At 39.0% G+C, this 27524-nt stretch overlaps 1 protein-coding gene across 14 annotated transcripts in view; it reads right to left on the bottom strand.

Annotated features, from left to right (window-relative positions):
• BCAS3 (BCAS3 microtubule associated cell migration factor) overlaps positions 1-27524 on the bottom strand; it is a 373812-nt gene that overhangs the window by 243155 nt on the left and 103133 nt on the right. For all 14 annotated transcript variants that reach the window (XM_075168423.1, XM_075168422.1, XM_075168417.1 and 11 more), the window contains 2 exons: positions 20627-20760; positions 9262-9526 (listed from right to left, as the gene is read on the bottom strand). In XM_075168423.1, the coding sequence (XP_075024524.1) occupies positions 9262-9526; positions 20627-20760 (399 nt within the window). The remainder of the gene's footprint in view (positions 1-9261; positions 9527-20626; positions 20761-27524) is intronic.

The raw sequence follows: 27524 nt of genomic DNA, 5'->3' as shown, positions 1-27524 counted from the left end.
ACTTCTACAGTTAGTGATGTACGGCTGGCCATTTTGCCTATGTCCATGCGTATTTCTTCTCTTCCTGCATGGAAAAGAAATTAGATTGACAGTCCAGAAGAATCAAAAAGGAGAGGAAGCCACCTCTGCCAGAACAGTGACAGTGTCCCGGGCCCATGGCACCTCTCACCAGCAGCTGTGAGACATCCATAGTGTTAACTGCCTTCTGTAAAAAATACCTCCTTGAAAATCTGACACAACTGGCTGCTTCTTCCCTTGCCTTTTCCCCTCCTCATTTTGTAGATACTAGTTTGCTGTGCTGCAGTTCCTCAAAGAGCTGCACAGTAAAGATGCCTTGAAGCATTTCCTTAGAAAACAACCCCTCCAACACCACACACACAAGCCTCGCCTAATAATCATCTTTCAGGATTAATTTAACTAAAAATATTGTTGGTGCAAAGCTCAAGTCCATTTATGGGCAAAACTCTCCTTGAAGTAAAAACAACAACACAAGTTGATTGCCAGCTGTTGGCTCCAGGCTTTGCATAGCCATAAAGCAGGCAGCAGCAGTAACACTTCAGCTGGTTTGCTCCAGGTGGTGGTTACCAGCAAAATCAGCCAAACTACCCTTTCTGCTCTTGGGTCACCTCCAGTAAATGCCAGCCACAGGCAGATAGATACTGCCATCCTATTTGTACCAGACCTTGCACCTTCACCTCTTCATGCAGTTTAAAAAACTGCAAGATTAGTTTCTTGTAACTCCTATGGGTATAGCTACGGAATATTTTGCAAACAAACGCGAAGGTGCGCTGCCCATCCTCCCCAACGCGTGGCCGTGAGCCAGCTCTGGACCAGAAGCTGTGGCTGTGGCTACCACAGCACTGGACTTGAGTTTGCAAACTCTTCCGAGGAAGGGACTATGTGAGCTCAGACTTTACACTCCACTAATGAGGTTATCACACAGGCAGCTTCTAGGCACTGTGTAGGGACTCTGTAACTCCAATTTCTTGCACATGGGAATTTGACTAACACTGTCTGCTGGTGAATGATGAAGCGCTTGAGAAAACAAGTATGCACTATTACTGCCCCTTCTCATGTCTATCAATCATAATTCATATCAACACAGTTTTGAATTCAAAGCTTTCTTTCACGGATGACTCTGAGACGCTTCAGCATTGTGAACTTTGGGAAGTTTGGGTGTCTCAGACTTCTCTTCCAAATGATACAGAATAAAATGATCTTTACAAACTTAACGTTTTTTTTTTTTTTATTGGGACAACACAGTCAGAAAAACTGGTCAGCTTGTCTTAGAAACTGCAAACGACTGGTCTGGGAATTTCTGAAGGACACCTCTGTATGCAGCTGTGTTGGGTGATGAGACAGGGAAAGTTTAATAGCAGCCCCTTACCCAAAGGGCTTAGCTTATCAGAATTTAGTATTGACGATAAATTACATGTTAATACATTTGTGGCTTTTTTCCCCCCCACCTTTTTACCTTATTTTGCCTTATTTTCCCTTGCTCTAGCTGCAACAATTAGCACAAATACTTTAGCATCTGAATTCAATCCAAGTTGAATACACAGTATTTATCCCAAGTTATGTGGAAAAAAAAGTGCCTTGAGAACCACTGCATATGAGAACTTGATAATAATATCCATGGATAATTATAATAAATGGCTTGTCTGAAACACCCATAGAATAGGAACTGAAGTAAACCATAGCAATCTCTCTCCCTCTTCCACCCACCACACACCCTCGGCAGCTCTGCTCTTTTACCCATGACCGTTAAGGATGTTTTCTGGCTCTGTGACAGCATCGTGACTCAGGTCATGAGAAGTGTCAAAGATGCATTTCCTTGAGATGGGAAAAAGCAACTGATTTTAACAGCCCACAAAGACTAAGCAAAAAGAATAAGCCAAATCAGCATATTTAAGGGTAAAGATAAACCTTTTAAAAGATACAAGTATATTTTATTTCCAATCTTAATGCTTACGTTTCTTTCCATAAAGTGTTTACATTTTTCAGACTACCAAAAACGCACAGTTGATTTAAATGCCTTACTTAAGAATAATAAACTGAAAACAGACAACAAGAGCAGCATCCATTTACTGCATAATTAATCACCAATCTTATACACAGGGAATCCGATGCAGACTGCAGGCACGAGGGATCAGCCCTGGATTCCCTCTCAACAGCGGCAGTGGCTGTGCCCCAGAATACGCACTGCCAGGGGAAGCAGAAGGTGTTTGGGCTTGAACTCAGCAGGTCCATCAGATAAAGTGATTGTTCCCACCAGCTCTTGTCCCATTCCTTTCTCTCGCCGGTTACTAACACAGAGCTTCACATGCTTTCACCTTCCTTCACGCCAAACCTTACTTGTCATACAACACTCTCAATACTTAAACCTCCTCCTTTAGCTGATACGGTCTCTTGAAAAACTCTAGATTCTACTTTCTCACCTCCTCATCAAACATATTACAGGCCTGTATCAGGTGAGCAAAGCTACTTTTTGTCATTTCACTGATCGCAGCTCCCTCAAGCCACTTACATTCCTTGACCCACCAACAAATTTCTGGATGATGCCATCTCCCCTCTACTAGACCTCTCTTCTCCCGACCTTTCCCCTTTTGTGCTTTGGACACGAACACCATTCAGAAAATCTTTCCTGCATCACTCCTCCAGCGACGAACTCTTTTCAGCTGGCTTGTTATTTTCAAAGCTCAATCCTAGTGACGGGTTTTATGCTGACAGCACTCATTTCTCCTTAAAACACTGTTCAGCTGTATACAAGCATATCTAGTCCTCTGCGCAGACACATAAAGCATCCTGAGAAGCCATAAAGCAGTTGAGCACGTTCCTTCTTGCGCATCACTAATATCGCTATTTATCAACTCCCAATTGGCAAGAACTGCAAAACCCTATCGAAAGCGATGCATAATCTGCCGGATGTCTTTATTACTCACGACGTACGAGAAGGAAATACACTAGCCTATCTTTTATATACCTGGCTAACTGGTGAGATTTGCAGATGGAAAAACACCATTTTACCGTAAATTAAGAGGAAGTAATCGAGGGAACAATTGAAATAACAATAGAATCCCAAAAATGCCATTTTATTAAGTCATTTTCAGAGAAACACTTAAAAATCCAGTTACCACTTCTCCTTGGAGTCCCTCAGCACATGCCTCTGACACATCAACACTTGACCCTATAGAAATTTTCTTCAGTTTGATGTTACCAAGACTGAAATCATCCATCTTGACAGGAAAACTTCAGTGGGACGCTCACATCTGCAGTAATCCAACTCCTCTCTGCCTTCCACCTTCCTTTCACCTCGCGATCCATCTTTGACATCGCAGTCTCCTGTGCACTACCTATTACTTCCCCTCCGCCTGTCTACCCACAATCTTTCTGAAACAGTTTGCTTTGACCACTGCTATGGCATTTGCTGTGCTAAATCACTCAGTCATATATTTTTACACTTCATAGCTCAAGAACCGCAATTCCCTTCTGATGTCAGTCTCCTTCAATTTTCAATTTATCTGGAATACTCGCAACTCCTTTTTCAAATATAAAGGCAAACATACATTTGCCCCAGTCTCAGATCTACACTGTTTACAAAAGGCCACTTCTAAAACACTTTATGTGCAGACACGAACTTCCCTTGTGACAGAATTTATCAGTCTACTTCCCTACTTATCTGAAGGGAATGAATCTTTTCCTTCCACTTCAGAAACTATCTAAAATATACCACCCACTTCTTTCACTCCACTGATTCTCTATCCATTACCAAAAAAAAAAAAAAAAAAGGCAGCTAGAAACACAGCTCATTTACAACCAGTAAGCTCCTGGCCAGTACCCAAATTGGTGCTTACGGTCAGCTGTTCATACCTCTTCTCCCCTGCTCTACATGTGTAATCTGGGGGCTGCTGTAACCGCCAGGCTCCGGGGGCCTTCTGCGTGCACTTCCATAGCCAAGAGGCTTCGCGTAACCCCGGGACCTTTCCAGGAGGAAGTAATGGTCTCTAGAAGTCGTTAGCAGAAAAATCCCACCAGGTAAATTAATGTTTATTCCTATTGCCTTAAAAATGTAAAGAGAAGCTTCCAATGAGAGTGTGAAATCAAGAGAATTGCTACGCATTTTAGGCAGCCCATTGCTCAGTGAACGTGGAGGGTTTACACGAGCAGCTCAGTGACTGCAATGTAAATTCTTCCCGCATTAGTGAAAAAGGTCTGTTCTTAATACCAGTATTTGGCGAGCGTTTTACATCCATTCTAAAATAACCAGGAGCACCCTTAAGAGTTTGTCAGGAGTCCTCGGTATGAGAGCAGCGATGCAAACGCTCCCACATGAAACAACCGCTCGCAGGAGCGACCCAGCAGCAGTCAGCAGCACAAACACCCTCACCCTCCACAGCGCAGCCGGCGCGGAGCACGGGAGGGCAAGGCGGGCCCCCCCCGGCCCCGCCCCGCCCCGGCCCCGCCCCGGCCCCGCCCCGGGCCGGCGGCACCGCCGGGAGGAGGCCGCCCCCTGCAGGGCGGCGGCGGCAGCGCCGCTCCCCGGCGGCCAGGGCAGGGAGGGGTGATGTGGAAAAAAGGGATGGGGGACAAATTCAGGCTCCGAGACGAAGCTGGAAAAGAAATTATCTGAAAGCACGTTTAAATAAAAAAATAGCCAAGTGCGATGCTGTGGAAGAGTGCAATGACTAAACCGTTAGTAACAACAACATTAAAAGAACATTAAAAAACAACTGGCCTATTCTGCAGCTTGCTTTATAGTTTCCATACATTTATAAAAACTATTTTCTGTCAAGAGCAGCTACAGTTTACACAGAGAAAAACTAAAGCTTACCAGAGACTTTTCAAACAACTGTTTTCAACTCGTGTTTACAGTGCCAGCTCTCGAGTTAAACTTTGGAAAGGAACTGCCCTCCAGTGCTTTAAGTTATTATACAGTTAATTTTCTTTCAAACTATTTTTGTCTGCCTCTCTCTAAATAGGTGGTTTCTTAAGTGAGTGTTACTTAAAGGAAACCAATCTGTTTTTCAGGAAGGGCTGATGATGTCAGTCCTTTCAACTCTGCTTTCCCATAAGAATTCTTCTAGTAAAAGGAGTTTCACTCTGGGAAATAGTGAAAAGTAACGTGAAAATATTTAAAGCATCTCAGACTGCATGTTTATCAAACTTCTAGTTTTATGCTTGGATTTTAATCATGTTGCGATTGTAACAAATGAAGGAAAAGTGAGAGAAAGCCTTTTTGATCTTTAAAATTAAAGAAGATTTTGCAATGAAAAATGTGCTATACTAAAATATTTATAAAGAGCTAAATACAAGTCTGAATGCAATAGATACAGAACAATATGTTTTTTCATAATTCTAAATTTGTGTACTCCATTTCAGCATACATATTAAATCTGAAACAGAACTGTGTGTTACGAATGGTCTTTCAGCAAAACTACACCATCCAAATAAATACTTCAATCCCCAACAAAATGACAAGACAAATTAAGAAAGTATCACATTATTACTGACTGTTTTCAGCAGGTGTGGAGGTGTAGCTATAGGTCCAATGTGTGCTTAAATTACTCCATTATTGTTTGTTCTGATACTCGAAATTCCTGTAGTCAACAACAGGAAAAAACCTCCGAATAGAGCTAGAGAGCAAGAAGTAATGATGATAACATACTGTAAATTTTAATCTGCAGAATAAAAATAATAAGAGTTACATAGAGCTTTCAGTCTTTCAAGTAAAGTGTTACATTTTTACAGCTAAATGCTCCTTTGTATTCACGTTTAGGTGTCCTGAAGATAACAGGGGATACGTTTGCATAATCAAGGACATAGTCCTGTTTTAACTACTCATCCACTAATCCACAGTGTACCTGTGAGACAGGTAAGTACCATAAACCCCATTTTATACAAGTAAAAAGGTCACATAAGGCCATATTCTACCCTAATGTTCAGCCCCACAACCAACTGATGTCGTAATACTCCTATAATAGTAAAAGCCCATAAAAGGATCCCAACTTAACTCAGATATTACTGACAACGCACCCTGGCAATCCAACGGAATGACAAAAATATAACCTCGCTGGATTAACAGACAGAATAACCCAAACAAAATCTGTGTTAGCTATAAAAGGTGCAAAGGAAATCTCTCTTTATCATCCTCTATTTAACAGTTTACTTCATTCTGCTAAAAAGAACAAAGCCAAACTATGATTCACTTGGAAATGAAATCATCCCCACCCCCAGTAAAGGCTTACATCGTGCGGGTAAACAGTTCGTAGGGTACTCCGAACAGAATGTAAATAGATTGCCTCGCTACTGTATACATAGCAAACAGTTTCATTTTGAAACTAGGAGTTGAAAAACAAGTGAGAAAAATATGACAAAGCCTGAACTCTGAAAATATTTACAAGAACAAAAGCTAATCACAAGTTAACATCAATAGGTTACAATTGATACTCAAAAAACAAGCGCTTTGCTCACAGAAGTCCGGTCTTTCGGCCTAAGGTTGTAGCAATGCTATTGTAACGCGAAAGAAATATTAGCAGAAGGATTAACAGCAGTTTTTCTAACTTAGAGCTTATTGAAACTTTTCTAGATTGCAAAGGAACATAAAAGGAAAATTATGATGACATGACTCCACACAAAAAAATCCTTCAGAAATAAAACCAGTTTACCACAATCTTCTCTGAATCTATCACTTAATCAACAATTTGTCCCAGTGCAATGGTGCTCTCCAGGACATGATCTCTGGGTTTATTTCCATTATAATCAGCTGCATATAGAGGGATGATTAAGGAAAATAACAGTTATTCTTCTTGAAGAAAACTACAAACTTCAAGTAATTCCACACACGGGGAACACAGAGATTAATATTCTTGTTACACAGCAGAAAGCTGACAGACAAAATCAGCTGAATAGAAGTTACCAAGGGTCACAGAGTGATTTAAAAGTAAAGTGAAGAATTATACCCAGAACTGCTCTTTTCTTTTCCGAGTACTGAGTCCTGTCACCAGACTGCCAAACTCCTCCAAACAACAATAATTTAACATTAGAATATGATAAGGAGCTGTTACAATCTGAGTAAACATATCTTAGCTCACAAATTAAAATAATCACCGGTCTCTGGCTAATTCAGCTGCCACACACGCACACAAAATTCCTCCACTGAAAGTCACTGTGAACTTCAGGGTTTTTTTTCCAAGTTGATGATAAATGGCTTTTTATAAAAGGCATATAATAAGGTTCAATATCCTGCCTGCCTTCAGCCAGGTAAACTAAAAGATTACTGAAATGAAAAAGCAGCAATAGTATTACTAAAAACATTACAATATTTTACCAAATTGATTATTTTAAACCAAACTATTTTGTCTTTTTTTCTAAGATTTTTTTTTGAAGGCAACTCTGCTAACTCCTCCATACCATCCCCACAAATTTCTCACGGAAAATTTTCATATGAAGGTTTGCAAGTTACCAACACACGGTCTTAGTATGTGTCCAACTTCAAGCCCATCTACACCCTGAGGAAGCGATGAGCACAATCTGCGACAAGTTCTCTGGAAACTGAAGTTACCTTCCTGCCTTAATTCTCAGCGCCCATGTGCAGCCTTCAAAGGGAGCTAATTGTTTAAACGGAGCTAATTTTCAAGCAATGATGACTGCACAAAGATCTTGAAAAAAATCTGATTTACTAATTATATTTCAAGACAGACATTTGAAACACTGAAGCCTTAAAACTCTTGAGACACTTCCTACCTAGAAATCTGTCCACCACTAAGGATCCTAGTGCAAATGAAACTGTTTCTTCTTAAAAAAGTGTCAAATCTATTCAAAGCTTCAAATGTACCTAAGAGTACTGTAAAGGCAACAACTTACTGCAATTTCCCTTGACAGAAAACAGAATTGGTTGGATGAAAGCTACACAAATTGATAGTTCCTTCCTCTCCTCTACGTGATATCAACAGTTAAAAGGGATTGGATGTGCCACAGTAAACCTTTACAGCACTCCCCAGCCTGTTTCAAGCCTGACATGCTGAGCTGCTGTACAACGATGAGAGACAAAGTAAAATGGTAGATACACAAATGTCTCCAAGGAGGAGGAAACTACAGATCACGTCTTGGGTGCCTTCCAGTGGCTCCAGGCAGAAGAGCGTGGCTCCAGAACAGCTATGCAGAAAAAAGTCCAAAGAAAGGAGAAAATACAGAGGCTTCCTTCCAAGACAACTCTGGTTCCCTTAATAATCAACAAGTCATAAAAATATTCCTTTGATTCAGAAATCCCACAAAGGTTCTCTCTATAGCAGCAAAGATGCTGACTATGACAGCACACAGTTGGGCTTTCACAAGCACTTCTAATCCTACTCGTAATTAGGGAAGAGGGACTGTTCCTTGCCATTTTTAATACTCTCAGACTGGAAAAGGGTGGCTACCCGTACCAAACTGCTATTTAAACTTTCACTTCAATGGAAGCTGTGACTTACTCTTATAGAAAGGAGGGGTAAGGATGCAGCAAATCCTGAATCCAAACAAAGCAGCTTCCAGTACAGATCTCATCAAAGAGAAGGACAAAAAGAACAGCAAAGACGAAAAAATAGAAAAATCTCTGCCATCAACTTCACATTGCCTAGTTTCCATGTTTCTCCTCAAACAGTATTTATTGTGGATACCCAGTTGTGCTTCATGATCATCGAGGCCAATGAGCAATGAGAATTTTAGGTAACTGCATCTGAATATAGACCAGATTACTGACCGTGCGCTAGATGGAAACAAAACTTGAAACCTAAAGACCCCAAAACTTGCAGTTTGGAGTGGAAATTATTAACACATCTGTGATAGCATAGTTTACTTAAGTAAGTTGCAAAACTAGAACTATCTTTCTGAAGTATTTATACCTTGGCTCATTCCTATAATATCTGCATACATTACATATTTTTGCACAATACCTGCAGCATCTTATTTTATGAAACTCATTTTTTAGTGGCACAAACTACTTGGGCAAATAGAATGAACCAAATCGATTCTTGCAATCTCCAGTAAAATCAACGTTTCTGTTGTTCAGCCTGTTAGCAAACACTACTGAAACGTGAAGCTGGAAGACAATGAAGATCTTTAGGCCAGCACCTCCAAAGGTATTTAGGAACCAAATCTTTTTGAGTCAGGTGGCTACACAGCAGGTTCTGAAACATCTTAGAGGACATGGGCGTTAATGACTCAAGGGGAAAAGTTCCCTGACAATGTAAGGGGGAGGAAAAAAAGATAGAAAAAGGGATTTACCATGGAGCGGTGAGCCAGACGGGCTGCTTGACAGGCCTGGAACAGGGCTACAGCGTCCTCCTTGTTTAGATGTCAGCTCTTGCTCGATTTCTTCCAACCCTGCACTCTTTTGGAATCGGCTCATGCGATTTACCACCCGGGGTGACATGTGTGTTCGGACACAGGGCTGGCCGCCATAAGGATTGATAGGAAAAACATGGGAAGTGCCACGAAGCGTGCTGACCACAACCCAACGACAGTCATGGCTGAAGGAGATATCTTGTACCTAGAAAACAGGGGAGTGAAATGGGAATGTAGTCACCAATGTACACGCACAAAGGAACGGACTATCATGTTTTAAACAAAGACAAATCTTAATTGGAAATGTGAATAAAACCCCCTAAGTTTAGGCAATAACTTGAACTTTTGCGTATCTACCGATGAACTTAGTGTTCAGCATATATGCTGTATATATTATAAGCTGTAATACCCAGTTCCAAAGTTTGTGTACTTTTCAAAATATTCTGAGATTTTTCTTTTCAACAGGCCTGAACTTATGAAAACAAACCATGCTGCAAAGTACTACAGAAAGCCACAAGAGCTTGGTGTAATTTTCAAATAGAATTTAGTTCTAAAAAGAGTTGGGAAATCATTTCAATTATATGTTTTGTTATTTGCTTGTTTACTTTAATTTTTAGAGATTACCCAAAAAGGGGAAAAGGGAGGGATGAGAACAAGAGAGGCATCTCACCACTGGGCCTGATTTTGACAAATACTGGCACTCAAAACTCTATTTTAAGTCAACAGAAATACCATGTCCTACGTAACTTAACAAACCAAAAATTAATGGCCAGTGTTTTCAAAAGCTGTCTATAATGGTCTCTAATCCTGCTACTATCAGTTTATCCCTCAGTGGAATTACCATTCATCCAGGTATCCCTGGACCTACGCTCTTCTTTGGTTTTAAAATTCTGTCAAGAAGCAGCTAGACAAAACCATTCCGTTTTACACATAACAATATTAATCAGCTGTTAAAGTCCCAGGAAAGACCCCAGTTAGATTTCTTCTTATACATATGAGTACTTATCCATCACTTGAGAAACGCAAGTCTTATTTTAGCTTAAAATGGTCAGTCTTGAAGCAAATATAAAAATACAGTTAAATATTTTCTACTATAGTTACTCCTTGCGTAGATCACAGATACGAAGTCCAGAAGGATTTAATTCTCTTTTAAGTGTGCTTTACACAACGCTTTGATGGAAAGCAAATTCTTGTTCCTGAAGGAATGCTTTAAAAGAGAGATTAAAGTTTGTTTCCAACCCTGTACTGGCAGACAACTCAAGAAAACAAGTAGTCTAGGTTAAAATGATTTATCATAGAAAAAAAATCCTAAAACAATTCTTCCAAAAATGTTTTTAAAGGTAAAAGCTGACTAAAAAGAACCACATATGCAAGTGGGATTTAACACAGCAAACAAACATATAGACGAAGGATTAGTTTTCATTATATTATTAAACAGCATAAACTAAATAAAATTCTTTAAGATTTCACTGAAGCCAGTTTTACAATACACTAGGTACTCAAATTGGAGTAAACACTGATAAAATCTTGACAAATATTCCAGAAATGCACTCCAGCTATTCCAGACAAAAGCAGCAAGTATTCATCAAAGTGCAAGTTTCCAACTGAGCCCTGAAGCTTTTGAGATAAAAAAAGGATTTAAGTCTTGTGACTTGTGACAAGATATTTGGCTGACAGACTGTCACGACACAAAATGCTTCATCAACATTACATAGATAAACTAAAAAACAGCGCTACACACCTGCTCTTTTCAACTCTGGTGACATACCCAAATGATCTGCTAATGATATAGCTAAACAATCTCCCCAAAATCTGACAGGTTTTGCACTTTCAGTTATTCTGGTATTACTGACATAAAGTCACAGCACTTAGAGCTCCTAGTTTGCCTACAAAGTGTTTCACCTTAATAGATTGCTCAGAAAGGATTAGAGACCCCACAGGGACTAACAAGAGCCAAAAAAAAAAAAAAACCCAAAGCCGTGCAGTCAGAAAAACTATGGCACCAAAAGTATTTAAATACTTGCTGTTTAAAGAGGCAATCCCTACTGGTCAAAATCAAAGATAAGACCCGTGTACAAATGGCCATTCTCAGTCACAACAGAAAGATCACCGATGTAATAAAATAAATAAAGCTGTTGGAATCTAATTCCAACCCTATCAAAGGCCCTGTTTCCTAATTTGTAGTAGCACAAAGAATGGCCACCTTTGTCGTTAGGTGTGACCCCCCTGAACACATCACTGTTTTCCAAATATTTGGTATTCATTTTAGATCCAGCTTTAAATTCCCCTCCTGATCTCTAAAACCGTCTATCTGTCCCAGCCTCAAGAAAACAGCTTTTCTCTTTCTGCTCACTTGCTCCACGCCTCCAACACAAGCTATTTGTGTCTTGCTCTAGTTTCATGCTCCTTGCGGAAGACTCTTCCCCCCTGAAACCACAGCTATCCGGAAGGGACTTCACAAATCTCCCTGCGAACCGACACCTTTGCGCTGTATTTACCGGACAGACTCAGGCCGCCTGTGCCTCTTCAGTCTCTTCCCTCCTGCACTTCAGCTGATTTCACAGCCAACCTCTTCAAATCACTGCTTTCACTCACATCCACCACGTACCCTCGCTTATCTTATGTTATTTGCTAGAGCATTTTTAGAGGACGTTTCTATGAGATGATAGAGAAAAAAAAAATTGTATCTCACTGTACTGCGTAACAGAAATGTATATGTTTCTATATTAACACTCAGTTTTCAGTACGCATCCTTGGGATTATGTTGTTTTAAAACACATACAACAGCCCTGGCATATGACAACACAAGCCAAGAATCTAGGAAACAATCATTACAGGATGTTTCTTCTCAATGTAAACATTACCAAAAAAAAAGTATTCCTGATCTTCAGGAAGAAAGTTTGGAACAACACAATCCAAAACATTCTCTTTAAAATAACCATCGCAAACACTCGCTGCAGTTAGACAGCGGGTATTATGGTCATGACTACTTAAAATATGGCTGAAACCACAGAGACAAAGAACAAACAGATTTTTAAGACTCAGTAAAAACAAGAAAAAAAAAGTGTTGACAGATGAGTGTGAAATGAATTAAGATTTATGAGAAGTAGGCTATGAAAGCCTACCCAGCAGCGAAAAAAAGTGTTTGGGAAGCTACCGTTACCCATGCAGCAATTCTACCTATCCAGTCTCAAAAATGGCCTCGTTGGCCTTTCACAGATAAACGATGAGTCGCAGTACCACAGACAGTTCAAGGAGGTAATTCAGAGAATAATTCCAATTTCATACAAGGGCACGAAGTAAATACGTTCATATCAAAACAGCACAAATCCATCTGTGCGATGCAACCGAGTCTGTAACTTTCCAGTAGACCTGGAAGAAAGCAGTGGACCAAGCTGAAAGGAGAATGGTCATCACAGCAGTTCCAGAAATGACTTCAAAAAATCAGCTGTGTGTGCCCATGACAAAAAATATATAAATTATCACATCAGCCTTGCTGTTATCCACCCCACTGTGGCTGTACATTACACAGAGTTCTTGACTGCTTGTAGTATAAACAAACTGCACAGTGGCCCATTAGTGGTTTTCAAGTTTATGCTAAGCATTGCGATTTATTGCTGTCCTTTAGGTTAATGTACTATTATTTCATGTATTTATAATATATTTCTGGATTTGTTGTTAATTATGATGTAATGTTTAGATACCAAAGATCAATCAAGACTCCATAGTGTTTACAGATATATGTTAATAAAGTACAAAGTACACTAGATTTCTGACGATGCAAAGTTTATTCTATAACTCAAGGTCAATATCAGATTTAATATTCATGTCTGTATTTCAAAATTTTATCTATCCTTTTCTGTCTGTGCCAGTAAAGAGAATTGTTGACCTCAGATTTTGTTTAACTCAGGAACCCTTAGAATATTTTAAGTTGCAATACTAAATGCTTTTGTGGGAACATCAGTTCTTTCTCCTAGCTTTACTACCGTTTCTTCCTCCTAGTTTGCGAGCAGTTTGGTTCCTTGAGCTTCAAGCTACATTTCTTGCATATCCAAAAGTCTTGGTGAACTCCCTGGATACTTCAGGGTCCTCATTAGAAACACCAAAGCCTTTTCTGGCCCAAAGGAATGCACTTAACACAGAATGTTGTAAGGGTTGTCCCATTCGCCCATGGCTAAACCAGGTATTCTGTGACTCCTGTTGGACAGGAGGTCTGCAGAAATTTTGTCTGTATTTTATAGACTATGCAGCTTGCTCCACAAATCCTAATCAGTACTCGTCAAACCCAAAAGAGGTTATGGCTGCCCAGACACCCTGCACCTCTTCTGTTACTGTCTACTACTGACTCTTCTCCACACTAATATGATAACTTTGGTTGAAAAAAAATTCCGTACCCTCACAAAATTATCAATACTATTTTCAGAATCATGGGCAATATGATTATTTCCTATCAGAGACAATTAAACCATGTTTCAGATATTCTGGTAGCCTTTAGCATGACTTGGAAAGAAATCATCCACTTCTATGGAAAGGAAATAACAGTCTGAGAAAGGTTTTCTCAACAGGTGCTAGGAAAGAAATCTTTCCATACACTTGTATTATACAATGAGTCCTCCAACATGTAGCCTCCTTCAGTTTTGCCATTTCTCTCACCTTCACCATTTCTTTATCGCAACTTTCCATCGAAGTATTCACTTCTAACCTCCATAACTGCTTTTCAGTCTTAGACTCCCGCTCTCCTTCTCCTTGCTTCTTTTTAACTTCCACTATCTTATATCCTTGTGTTTCGAACACTAGGATGTAAAATCCTCCAGAAAACTGAATGAAAATTGAGCTGCCATGTTCAGAGTCTGACCTGAGTGAGGCCGTAGGGTAATTTAATATATGGAGTCCTACAAGGACATGTCATGTGTCAACAGCTCTACTGAAGATCTGCTTTCAAGATTGTACAGATCAAAAAATTATTGCTGATATTCTGAAAATCTGGAGGAAATCAGCTGAACCAAAGGCTTTAAAGCTGACATACATTCACTTATTTTATATCACGGAAATCTATATAAGTTTTTGCTATCATTCTTTCCTTATTGCCACAGCTTCTCCAAATTTAAACACAATGTTAATTAGAACATATTCACAAAATAAATTAAAAAAATAATTCAAGCCATAACTGAAAGAAAACAAAACAGAAGTAAGGGCAGCACATAGAAAACTTATTTTAAAAGCAGTTGATTAAAATGGGATAGTCAGAGGTATGGCTGATTGCACAACCAATCCCATGGGACAGGCAGTGACCTTGTTTACCACTACTCCTGGGAATGACTGACAGCCTGTACCCAGCCTCTATATTTCAGAGCTTCTAGAAGTTAATATTGTACTAACTTGCTGCACAATGCTTAAATATATACTATAACTTATTTTCTTAGAAAGCAGAAGGAGCTTTACTGGGCTATCACAGTACCTCCCCAGGCAAATCCACTCCTGATGCATGTGCATAATGCAATAGTTAGGGAAAAAAGCTCACAACACTGAACCATGTATTTTCATAGTAATTACAGGAAATAAATATTAAAATGCATTTTGATCTTCCTAGTTTCTTTTTTTTCCCCTACTGCCCCTTTTTCAGTTGTGGCGAGTTACACCAGGTACAATATGTATATTCTTGTGCATTTCACTGCATTAAATTAAACTTCAATAGTGAAGTGAAACAACAAAGCGTGACTAGCATTACTGCAATAGGAACTTAACCCAGTTTCATGCACGCTATGCAATATCACAGAGAAAACACACCATTATTTGAAGGACATGACTTAAGTATTTAATTATGGTGTGCAGGGAGATGGCAGAAATAAAAAACCAATATCATTAAACAACGAGAAAGAGCAGCAGTACTGAGGAGGTAAGGATGAAAATAAATTAGAAAACTGGTCTGTATTTGAATTTTTTTGGTTGAGAAAATTAAAGAAATGATGTAGCAACAAACACAAATGAAAAAATAATAAAATCATGGACTACACAATATGATTTATCAGACCCTCACAGACCAACTCTGTCTCCCTGAGTCGTCAAAACTGATTTCAGTTTCGTATAAAAACAACGGCAGAATCTGGGCACAGTGAGACGTTCATGTAGGGTCCTTCAGCCAGAGTAGCTGCTCTCTATTAATAACTGAAATTGCAAAAGCCACTCTGCTTAGAGCTCCGTCTCCTCAAGATAGTTAAGCTATTTCTAATTGCAGCAGTTTCTTATTGTCTGCTTTCATCAAAGACTGATCAACTTCCCTAAATCAATCTTTATTATTTCAGGACTGTCCCCAGATTCTTTCCCTGAAATAAGAAAGTCTCTCTTCCAGAGACTATTTCAATAATTGCAACTACATAAGTATGTCAAAAGAAGAAATTTCTACTAACCATGGAGGTTTACATCAAATGTTTGTAAACTATTCCAATGTTTCACTACCTGGACAGGGTACGTGACACAACCTTGAACAGTCTCTATGAAATCACGCCACAAAAACATTCATGCATTCCCTAGAAAAGCGTAAAATTGCACATGTTCTGTGGCAGCCCACGCTGGAATGTTTTTATCATTCCCTCTGTTTACCTATGCTGACTGAAGTCAGTTATAACAGCAGTTTGAGAGGCAGAATAACAAAAGTCTGACAGCGTAAAAGATTACAGAAGACTCTGGCCACCAGCCCACTGATGCTATCATTACGTTTATTTGTTCTAGGTTGAGATAATACTGTTTTCAGGGATTTTTTTTTCCCTGTTTACAATTTCAGATCAAAGAGAAAGGATCATCAGGTGACAGTCTAACTTTCATCTGCAAGTAAATGAGCTTCCTCAGTTCAGAACATGCTACACCTTTATTAAAAACCTTGCAAAATACTCTCGGGTAAAAATATGAGTGTAATAAGCGTTGACTCACAATGCAAGAGCTGTAGGACAAGAAAACGTATCCTTAACCAAAACGTGCACCACATACACATGCACATTTTTTCCTTTACAGCTGAATTGTGCAAGCATGGACTCCCTGAGAGCTTCAGTTCTCTCTGGTATGGCTAAATACAACCAGCACTTGCAATGAATCTTCACGCTGTAACACAGTGCAACAAACATACTGGTTTTTGTTCTCTCAAGTAAAAACAAAATTCTAAAGCATAAGTGGCACTTAAAGACTAAAAGATATTAATCCAATGTAACTGAACAGTGACTTCTGTCTGTGTTTGCAACTTTGAATGTTGTGACCTTGGGGCTGACATCACGCGAGCCAATGAAGTATCTGAGCACTTCACATTCTTTCATGGCCGTTGTCCTCGCAACTCCCTTATGAGACAGAGGTCCTCTTTCCGTCTTACCCCGTCGTCGTCTGAGTCACACGAAGAAGTCAGTGGCTTTGCTAGGAACTGAGTGATCTTCACAGTCCTGAGTCAATGTTTTATTCAGCACGTAAGGCTTCTTCCTGTATTTGCTGCTCAAAGTCAGCAAATACAACATAGATTTGCAGTAACAACACTTCAAAACTCAGTAACACTGTTTCATTGTTCAAAGCACGCAGAAAGAGAAAAGGAAAACCATGTTATGAAGACTAGCTGTGAACAGTCAGGGAGAATACTACTACTTACCCTTAATTCCGTATCAAGGGGAATGCAAGCTCAAAAAAACCTATCTTACCAAGCACAGTACCTAAATCTCCCTCAGCATGTGAAGCCAACGCCAGCTGGACTGGCAGGGCATGCGATCGTGTACTGAATACCAGAACAATCCGCTGTGGTCAACGCTTCACTACAGGGAAAGCTTAGCTTGTGGGGAACTTGCAACAGCCTCATCCCCTTCTCCTCCACCCAACAGAAACATTACAAATAGCACACGTATAGCTGTTGGGATAGACTGTCAATGCAAACATAACAGTCTGTATTAAAATCAATTTTCATTTTTCTTTTTATAAAAATCAACATACAAAGTCTCTATTTTATCCCATTCATTAACGGCATGATTTCAGTGACACCGTCTGGTTGGAGTGGCCAACTCACTGCAAACGCTTAGCACAAATTCTGCTTTGGCTAAGGACAAGATCCTGATGTCCATGGAAGGAGACAAAACCCCTATAGATCTCTTTCCAACCAGTCTCTATATATTTCAGAAATGGTCAGGAAAAGGTAGAAACGGTCTTTCATACTGAAATTTCTCAATCCCAAACCAAATCAGAATTTGTCTGGAATTCAGAAAAATTAATGCATGATGGAGCGTATATTCTTTAGTTTTATTAAGTCAAAGTAACCGTACAGCTAATACATCTGACTCAGTAGAAACTCATGTGGGTGACTTAGAGACACTGCTTGATTGCAGTAAATCGATCGGAAAACACCATTATTAAATCACGACACTTGCTTCTTTTTCTTTAATATACATTAAGCGTGGAACTTAATCCACTTAAGATGCTTCTGTATACAAATGACAGAGGGGACGTCCTGTCACCTTCTCTTAGGACACAGATGAGAAATACCCAGCTACTGGTCTGCCCTCCAGCCACCACAGACAAGGTAAAACGGAGACCAGGAATTCTGCAGCCCTGCAATAGGGGTACTCCAGGGCTGATATTCTAAACTGGGTGAAATTACAGTGCAAACATTGCTGTAACACCCAATATACCTGTCAATATTTGCAACACCAATATATAGGGTTTCCAAATTTCTGCTCCCAGAGCGAAATTGGTATGCGTGTATTACACAAAGCATAAACTGCAGATCCAACACTTCTTGGAGAAATTGGTCTTACGGTGTACTCCACGGACAGTCACTTTGTGCAGAAGCCGGGATCCCGTACAGGGAACTTCTGTGTGTCCAGCTTAGAGCATTCAGACAAGTATGTGAAACTTTTATAAGCATTAACAGTTCTTTGTCAATGAACTAAATGGTCTTATAGTATCAGTAATAAGTATGTGCAAAGAACACACTAACGGATCACACAGCAAGAAAAGAAAAATCATACATCAGACTGTGAAAGAAGGATATTCTGGGAAATGTGTGGCAAAGCTCTATCGGTCCGAATCTCACGTACGAAAGCAGATGATTTCAGTATGGACATTAAAATACCACATATAACAAGGGCATAATGGTGATGTTTAAACAATTTATAATGGGTACTAGCTAAACAAATTTTGACACTGATAATCAGTCATGTCCATCAACACAAATTAGAACTTTTTATAGCTCTAGTACAGAAGGTGACCTTTAAGACCATTGGCCTTGATTCACAATTAGCTTTAAACCAGGGGAAAAAAAAAAAAAGAGAAGAAAGTCTGGTTGCAAATGTATAAATACTATTCTAACCAAGAAAGGAGGTACAGAGGCTTCCAGTGGGTGTCTCAGAATATCCGTGTTGAGAATTTTAAATTGAACAGTCTCCAGAATTCTTGTTTAATGCTACTCACACATGAAATTTACAGAACAAAAGAACAGAAACACATAACTACTCTTCTCACTAAACAATTACAAGTACTGTTACTCCAAAAGAAAAAGTAAAATCATCCATATATTATGTAAATATTTTAAATGATAGATACGTATCGAGAATCACAGGTACCAATGCGGTATTGTTGCTGGGTAGTTTAATTATCAAGGGGGTTGTGAAATCCACCAATGTGCCTCAGACTGGTTAGAATTTTCCCTATTTTATACCATTCCAAAAGCTATACTGTTCACGTCCCAAATGAAAACTATGTGGCAAACTGGGAAAAAACTTTACTATGTTGATTCTGAGAATTTTAATGCAATGCTTTCACAGAGATGCTAACTCTATATCCCAAAAAACGTGTATCAAGAAAGGTTCATTCTCTAAAATATGTTAGTGTGGTTTCCAATGTATGCCTTAAAAACAAATTTATCAGCTGTAAAAAACAGAAGAACATCTTTGTTCCTAGTGACTGGAGTCCTATGCTTCGGTTTTCAATACTGATTACAGGATATTTCCTTTTTTTGTATGAAAGTAACAAAAATAACTCTAAAACATTAAACACGTTATAGTACATGCTCAAATAGATGACACAGTATATATATACACACAGATCTCAATGCCCTTTATATTATTTATAAAAATTACTTGTAAGTAATTTATTACTTGTAAGTAAGATATTATCCCATATGGTCAGTTTTTCCTAATTTCCTCTCACTTTCCAGATTGGTTATTCCTCCCTATAGTAAGCCATTGCCTATAATGGTAATTACACTTTTCCAGAACGGTAGCAGCAAAGCTTTTAAGTATTTAAACTACCAGTAATTTAAATTCACACAGATTGATACATTAAATAAAGCTTTCAGATTCCACTTGTTGCAAAGGTAAGGGAAAAAACTCAAGGGAAACTGTACAGCTCACAGGAAAAAGAGTGGTTTGAAGGAACTATAATCACAGTACCACAATAATCCAAGCTTCCAGTGTCAGGGTCATAATCACAGTGCCCGAGGCTTCTCTCTGTCACACTAGTTTACATCTGCCAGACTGTCACAAATCTGTGCTTTCAGTGTGTAATTGCATCAGCAAGTGCAATACTCATTTCTTACCCTGTGGTGACATTTTTATTTATGTATTTAAAACAGGTTCTTCAACAGTTACTCAATGCTACAAAGGTGAGGCTCTCCTGATGCCTAAAAGCATTGCAGTGAAGGATTCGAGCACAATACGCTGCACTGCTTCTATCACAGTGATGCTAGCAAAACTGATCTCTCTTACTTTTTCCCACTTTACCAGTAAATCAGTTTACTGAGCATTTTTAAAAATATAATTTCAGACTTTTTCACCCTATGCTAATCTAGCCTAATTTAGTCTTCCATCTTTAAGAGTGGGATTTTTAAACTGGGAAGTTAAATCTGTATCACTACAGTCTTCAACAGGTTCCCCCACTTTGCTAAGTGTAGATAAAAGTTAATCACAGCCTTTTGATTAACTCTTCCTTTCAACTCTTTAATTGTCTGTCTTTGGCTTTTACCACCAAAGCCAAGCAAACCCTGACAGTTGCTTCACGGGCACTAGACAAATGTTTAACATGTTACACGAGAAAAGGTTAAGTACAAACACAGCTAATAATCTGGGCTCTTTGGAGGTAGTGTCATATCTGAATAAATCTGACAGCACCTCATTGTAAAGGGCAAGAATTTATTATTGTCCAGGTTAAACGCTGTGCTCTTATCCTTTCTGTGGCTCTAACATAAGAAAGGCTCTTTGTGTGCTGAAACAAACATTAAAGTGCCAACATACACAAAATGTATAAGGTGTCTGGGGATTATTCTTCAGCAAATAGTTCAACTTACTTTGGCTTCAGTCTCTCCCCTGTGAAGTGTATACAAATGATGGACGGCACTTTGTGATGATGACCAAGGATGTGTCAGTATTTGAAAAACATGGAAATCATGGCCTAATGTGTCAGTAGTGACCAGCAACATCCCTGGGTAAAAAAAAAAAAAAGAAAAAAGAAACACAAAAGCACAAGAGATTAATCACTGCAAAAGAAAAGGCTTATGAATGTCTACCTAAAAAAGTTCACGTGGCTTACGTTTTGTTTTCTGGAAACAAAAGTAAACAGTTGCAGAAAATTACTGAATTGAAAGGGATTCACTTCATAAAAATGAATCAGAACTTCAGCTGAAATCGTATCAACAGTATTACTACTTAAGCATTACAATACAAATCTATAAAAGCCAGCTAAAAAATCTGGGAATATTCTAAGTAAGTTGAGAACTTGTGTGACCAATATGAAGCATTGAAGTGATAAATGTTAGAGTGAAACCCCAAAATGCTCTTCACTGGGAAAGAGCCAGTATAAAAAAGATTGACGTTTCCACAATAATAATTTCTGCAAGAAAAACATTATCAAAATTCAGCCAAAACAACCCATACCAAAAACAATCCTGAAGAAGCATCTTTCTTATAAATGTATATGAAAGAAACTGTCTGATTTATTGCTTGAAACGCAGCAAATCAGAGTTGAGAGCTTTCAAGTGAAATATTATATTAGGTACTAACTTCATTGAAAACAGGTCACTGATGGATGGACTGAAATGATTAAATTAGAAGATCAGCAGAATCACAGTAACTTATGTATGCTATTTACTTTTTTCTCCCACTATATGTCAGTCCATAACCCAGTTTTAAACATTTACAAACATATTTGAAGTCAATTTGCCATAAAAGTTTAAGTTTTTATATCAAAAAAGAAGTATTTTTGTACACATAAGAAAAGTACGGCAGAATTTAGGACTACAGTAAACAAACTTCAGATTTATTTTTCTGGATAAAAATGTCTATATTACCATGCTTATTAATGAAATTTAAGAAGTTATCACCCAAAGTAATCCTCCGACATTTAATTAACATCAAGTACAAAGTGATTTTAGCAGTTTAATAGCTTGAAGTGCCTTTAAATAATTTTCAAGGTATCACATCTATTAAAGAAAACCAGGAATTTCCACACAGCTCTGTTGGATTGATTCTCCACATAAAGCATAATTGAAATCTTTTATCCTTCAGGAAGAGAACTTAGGTCTCCACATTTTACACGACACCTATTCAAAGGATAAACGATTATCTTATTTCTGTCATAAAAGAGTGTTCACATTCTCAGTTTATTTACACATGGCTCTGCGATTCATCTTTTCCTCTTCCACTCTCTGCTAAACAAATCTATACAGTACAAGTTTGAAAGCCCTCACACATTACCACTGAAGTCCTAGCATATGTCACTTTTAAAATTTTAGAATTAAGCTGGGGGGGGGGGGGCGGGGGGAAATCTTCTTGTGTACTGAGAAGCAGTGAAACATGCTCTTAGTAAAAATTACGTTTAATTAACTTTTCTAATGAACCACCATTACAGCATCACTCGATGGCTATCCTGAGTGTTCTCCCTCCCTGGCAATCCTGGAATCCCCCTTCCCTTAGGCCAAATAGAAGAATTTCAGCAGCCAAAGCCTTGACTTTCTGGGCTCAACATCACTCCCCAGTGCCTCCTCCGAGGCCGAAGCAGGTTTGTGAGCACGTCTCGGCTCATGGGAGGACCAGCACAGTCCTGAACCCTCCAAACAGGGTAACACAGCACCATCGCAGACCTCGCCTGACCGTGAACAGGCGTATGCCTCAGTTTCTCTTGACCATAACTCTTATGAAATAAGGATCTTGTGAAGATAAACAAATTCTTTCAAGACTATAAGGCCCACCAGCAGTAAGGTACAAAATCGGCAAGAAATCCAAATTGCATTTAGAGACAAAATTGCCTACAAGTTTCCTTCTCAGCTTGACCACTGCTGCTGGTAGGGCTTGGACAGGGCGCGAGGCCACCCACATTGCTCACATCCGTTTCCTCAAAATCACACAAATGCAGAATCTTAAATCTGACCTCAGCAAGATTCCCTCCAGCAGACATACTTTTACTGTTACAGGCTGTTACTCCGATTCTGAGTGTTAGAAATGAAAGAGAGTTTGTTATGGAGCTAAGAAATCCGTGAGTGCATTTGGGTATTATGTTTGGGCGGTAAGGCATGTGAGTTGAGGTTGGTCTGGATGTTAATGTTGGCTTAACTGGCAATTTCCTTGATTTGTAGTGACTGTGTTGATAGGAAATACAGCTAAAGTTGCTCAAGTGCAAGTCAGCCAAGTCTTTAGTGTGGGATTATGCACACAATTTGCATTAATTCTGTTCTGAAACATCACAAAATACACTTCCCTTCTAGTGAAGTGTGCGGTCCTCAATAATATATAGGATTTCCAGTGGAGAAAGCTGGAAGCAAATAGGGGTTTGTGTGCTAGAATTAGGCTGCCACTGTTACTGGAGCGAGGATATTCCAAAAGATCTAATTCAACACAGTAAGGATTTATTTTCTATATTCCCATGTTTGCCTCCCCTCATGCATTAGATAGCTTTATATAGAAGCTGAGTGTGCTTTTGGTCCTTTTGAGCTCTCTCTTATTTCAGATGGAAAGGACCTTTGGAGAAAGAGAAGCTGGAAGAGATGAATACATAAGGCTTCTCTCAACAGTGAACAGATGGCCTCAGCAAACCTAGATTTTTTTCCTTCCCCCAAAGCGCAGAAGTCTTTTATAAATACATACGCAGAGCTGAGTGCACCCAGAGATCTGAGCACAGCATTCTTCATGTGTATCCCATCACATGGCACAGTGCAATGAAGATCATAAAAAAAAAAAAACACAACCAGCTTTAAACGAGCCAAAAATCTGTCTGGAAGCTGGAGACAGAAAGCTGCGTAATAATCACGAGCCAGTGAAAACACAGGAATTACCATACTGCGTTGTCCATCAAATCTACCCGTTGTTTAGCTAACCGGTATCTCGTTTCCAGTATTGGCTAGCAATGCAGGTGTCTGCAGACGGTGCAATAAACCCCACAGTACGCAGACGTGATACAATTTCGCCCTTCTCCTCACGAAGGTTTTTTCCCAAATCTGTAATCTCTGCTTACCCCGAGCAAGGCCTTGCTGGAGAGCTCACTTTGGGACCATACACTACAACGTATGTCACACAAATCCATAAAGCATACGGCGTTACCTGTTCGTTCTTTTGATGACGTACGCCATAACTGAACAAATGAAGCCGCGAAATGTGCTTGGCGATCTGGAGGTCTGATCAGTTCCATATGATGCGCATAGTTCTTGGGTCCATGTTAATGTGCGTTGCCTTCGGGTTTCTTGGGTTTCGTGGGTTTTGGGTTTGGGTTTTTTTTTTTGGTTTTGCTAACTTGAAGGAGTACAGAGGTGAAAGACAATACATTTGTGGGTGGAAAGGAATTGGCTTAGAAATAGAAAGATGGGTGGTATCTGATTTGGCAATTTTGCATGCCTAATCTAAAATCCTGCTGTCTGTCACTGTTTGGAATAAATGCATTTTATTAGATGAAAGCCAAAAGAAAACAGGCCCTTCGCTTATATTAGCGACTATTTTTCAGTACGTTAAAGGAGGACCTTTCATACTCACATTTGCATTTGAAATACAAATATATACTTGCAGAACTTGTATCAACACAGAGCTCCCAAGCACAATACCACAGATGTGAAAGAACGTGTATTCATAAAACAGCATTTTGAAATGTCTTTCTTACTACTGTTATTCAAACAATAAATCACTGATGTTTTAGAACATTTGACTTGGGTTTTGGTGTGGTATTTTCCAGCTCTCATTACTTCACACTGAAGAATCCCAGTTTTCAATTACTACAGCTCAGCCATTTCGTTTCTCTCCCCATCTCCCTGCAGCAAAAGGCCGCTGCACCGCTGCAACACCCCAGCAGAGAAATACCTAATCCCAGCAGAGAAACGTGAACTTGAATCTTGGTGGTTACCTCACTTTCACTTTCAAGTGCAGGAAACTTCAACTCAGCTTTCTAAAAGACCTTGTGACAGTTTTCCCAAAAAGTTGTTTAGACGGAAATATGGGTTAAAGCTGTCATAAGTTCAGTGCAAAATGTTTTCTCTTATGATGTACTTTATGTATGAATAATCATAGATGAAAAGTGAATAATTCTCAAGGATTTCCTGCTTATTTTTCAAACTGACATTAATCCCTGTTTAACAGATAACATCTGAAATCAATTGGAAGTCTTGCATACACAGAACCCAGTGGAAATTTATGTGTAAAGCAGATTTTACTTAGTATGTATCTGACTGCAAAAATTTTCATTTTGCTTATCCATACTACGAGGGGTGCAGCTAGGATAAATTAATGACTGTTTTACTGTGTGGTTTTTCAAATCCACAGAGATGATTAAAATCCAGTTTAAAAGGAACAGATATCCTAGATGGAAAAAAAATTACCGACGCTTTGTTTTACCTGACAGATACATTTGCCCTAATTTACAGCTTCCTACTTCTCATGCATTCTGTTTGGGAAACAATAAGCTTCTTTCAGGACAGAAACGTTAAAAAATACAGAGAATATATGCATAAAAGGAAAAACTAGTACAGATGTAGACTGTGGGTTAAGAGCTATTTATGCAGTATCAGAAGACTAAACCAGACTCTGGCCTGGCCATAAACTAAGCCCACGCCCTAAATGAGGTGCCAAGCCACAAAAAGCATTTGCGTCAACTGGGAATACAAGGAAAAGAAGGACTTCTAATTATAGGGCCTGGAAGCGGAAGCCCAGAGTGATTAGGAGTTTAGGCGCTGCTGTATGTTTATCTGGGAGCTTCCTCTCGCTCGCTCTCAGCCCGGGTTTGATAGATGAGGGTTGGCCTAAAGGGTGGGATTGAAGTTGCTGATGGTACACAGAGTTCTCCACGATCCGAAGGAGACAGAGACTGAATACTAAGGCTTCTGTGGCCTTGTAGGAACATAACTCTTTTCAACTAGGCGTCAGCTGGTTAGCCCAAACGGCAAAATTAGAGAGCAGCAAATCTCAGTTGGGTACTTGTTTAAAATCTGGGAAACCTGAGTAGCCTAAGCATCTCCACCACATCCTATTTATAACACCTATCTAATTGCATAGTTGTTTATTATATGCATACAAATGAGGTACACACAATTCCACCTTGGGTTTAAGTTTCAAGAGTAACTTCACTTTAAATAATGCCATCTTTCAGAGTAACAGAAGGTTTTTTCCGCCTTCCAAAACAATGTCATTCTGTAATTACACACTGAAGAACTCAACACGTTCAAGCTGTGTTGGGTTTGTTTTAAAAACACCAGGGGCACAAATGTTAGGAAAGCAGGCATGCATCTGCATGAAGGAAGCATATATTCACGGATATACTTAATTTAAGAATGCAACTCTGACATTTCCATGCATGCATAGCCGTATAGAGACCTGTATAGCCATTGCACAAATACACTATTTACACGAACAGTGATTAAAAAAAAAGTGAACAACTTCTCAGATTTTATTTTTTAAATATGAGCATAGATACCATGCAACGTTAACATTATGCTTTGTAGGTTTTCAAATTGAAGGATCAAAGAGCTCAGTGGAACCGCGCTGACTTACAGTCGCTCCTTATTCAGTCCATACGCATTTCACTCGGCATTTCTACCCTCTGCATGCTAATTGTATAGATTTCTATTCCACTGCAGCTCTCTTGCAAAAGCAGTCACGTACGTATCTTGTTAAGATGTGACAAAGTTTATACGGTCCATGGTTTTATGAAACATATGACCTGACCTACGAACAGTAGCTTTATTTATACTCACTTAACTCCTCTCTGAGGCTGATGCTAGTCAAAATATAGCCAAATATTAGTGCTAGTAAGCCCATGTATACTTCCACGTGTAACACACATGCCACAGTTACAAAATTTGGTCTCAAAAAACCTTAAAATAAGGAAAATCTGATTTTGATGACAAAATTCACCAAAAAATAAACATGAGTACATAAAGATATGCAAAATATTTAAAAATAAATATTAAAAAAACCCCAGCAAACCAAAAGAAAGAGAAGAAGAATAAAAAATTATTTTGTGAGTAAATAATTACTTATGACTGGAGATCTCTACACACTATAACACACTTAGGACAATTACATATTTAACCTGAATATTTGGAGCTTGGGGTGCATGTATGGAAACTGTCAGACATTTACCACGTCCAACAGATGGCTCAACGTATGCTTTATGTACTAGAAAACTATTCACCAGTTTCAAACACTAACTGACTACAGCTGATGGCCCAACAAATACTAAAATATTATCAGGATGGGTTTCTCCCTCCCGAAACGAAAGGACGCACACTCAGGGCAGCTGAGTAAATGAGGGCAAAAGATCAAAGGGAACAGACTCCCTTTTCTTTTAACCCTGCTTGTGATTCCTCCAAAAGGGATACAAATCCATAGCCACTACCGCTGTGTTAGTGTTTTGGGGTTTGTTAGTTGCAGTAAACATTTTTACTGCTCTAACATATTATCATGTTTTTCTCTTTTCATTGGAATAACAATAAAGTCAATGTTACAGAGAAAGGGTAAAACCCTGACCTCCCTGAAGTCTACAGAGCTTTTGCCACTAACTTCAATATGGGAAATATTTTTATCCTTTTTATACAGTTGTGCATCTTTAATCTGAAAGGAAGTGAACAACTTGTTAACAATGCCTGCTGTGCTAAATGACGGTTTTGATATTAATTTTAATATATTTTAGAATTAATTATAAATCTATCATGTATCAAAACACAGCATATTCAGCAATAGTGATACCCAAACAAATCAACATTTACAAGTGTG

Source organism: Calonectris borealis, chromosome 19 (assembly GCF_964195595.1).
Source record: "Calonectris borealis chromosome 19, bCalBor7.hap1.2, whole genome shotgun sequence".
In the NCBI taxonomy this organism is placed as follows: domain Eukaryota; kingdom Metazoa; phylum Chordata; class Aves; order Procellariiformes; family Procellariidae; genus Calonectris; species Calonectris borealis.
Note: the sequence above shows the minus strand (reverse complement) of the source record. Positions and strands in the feature narration are given on the sequence as shown.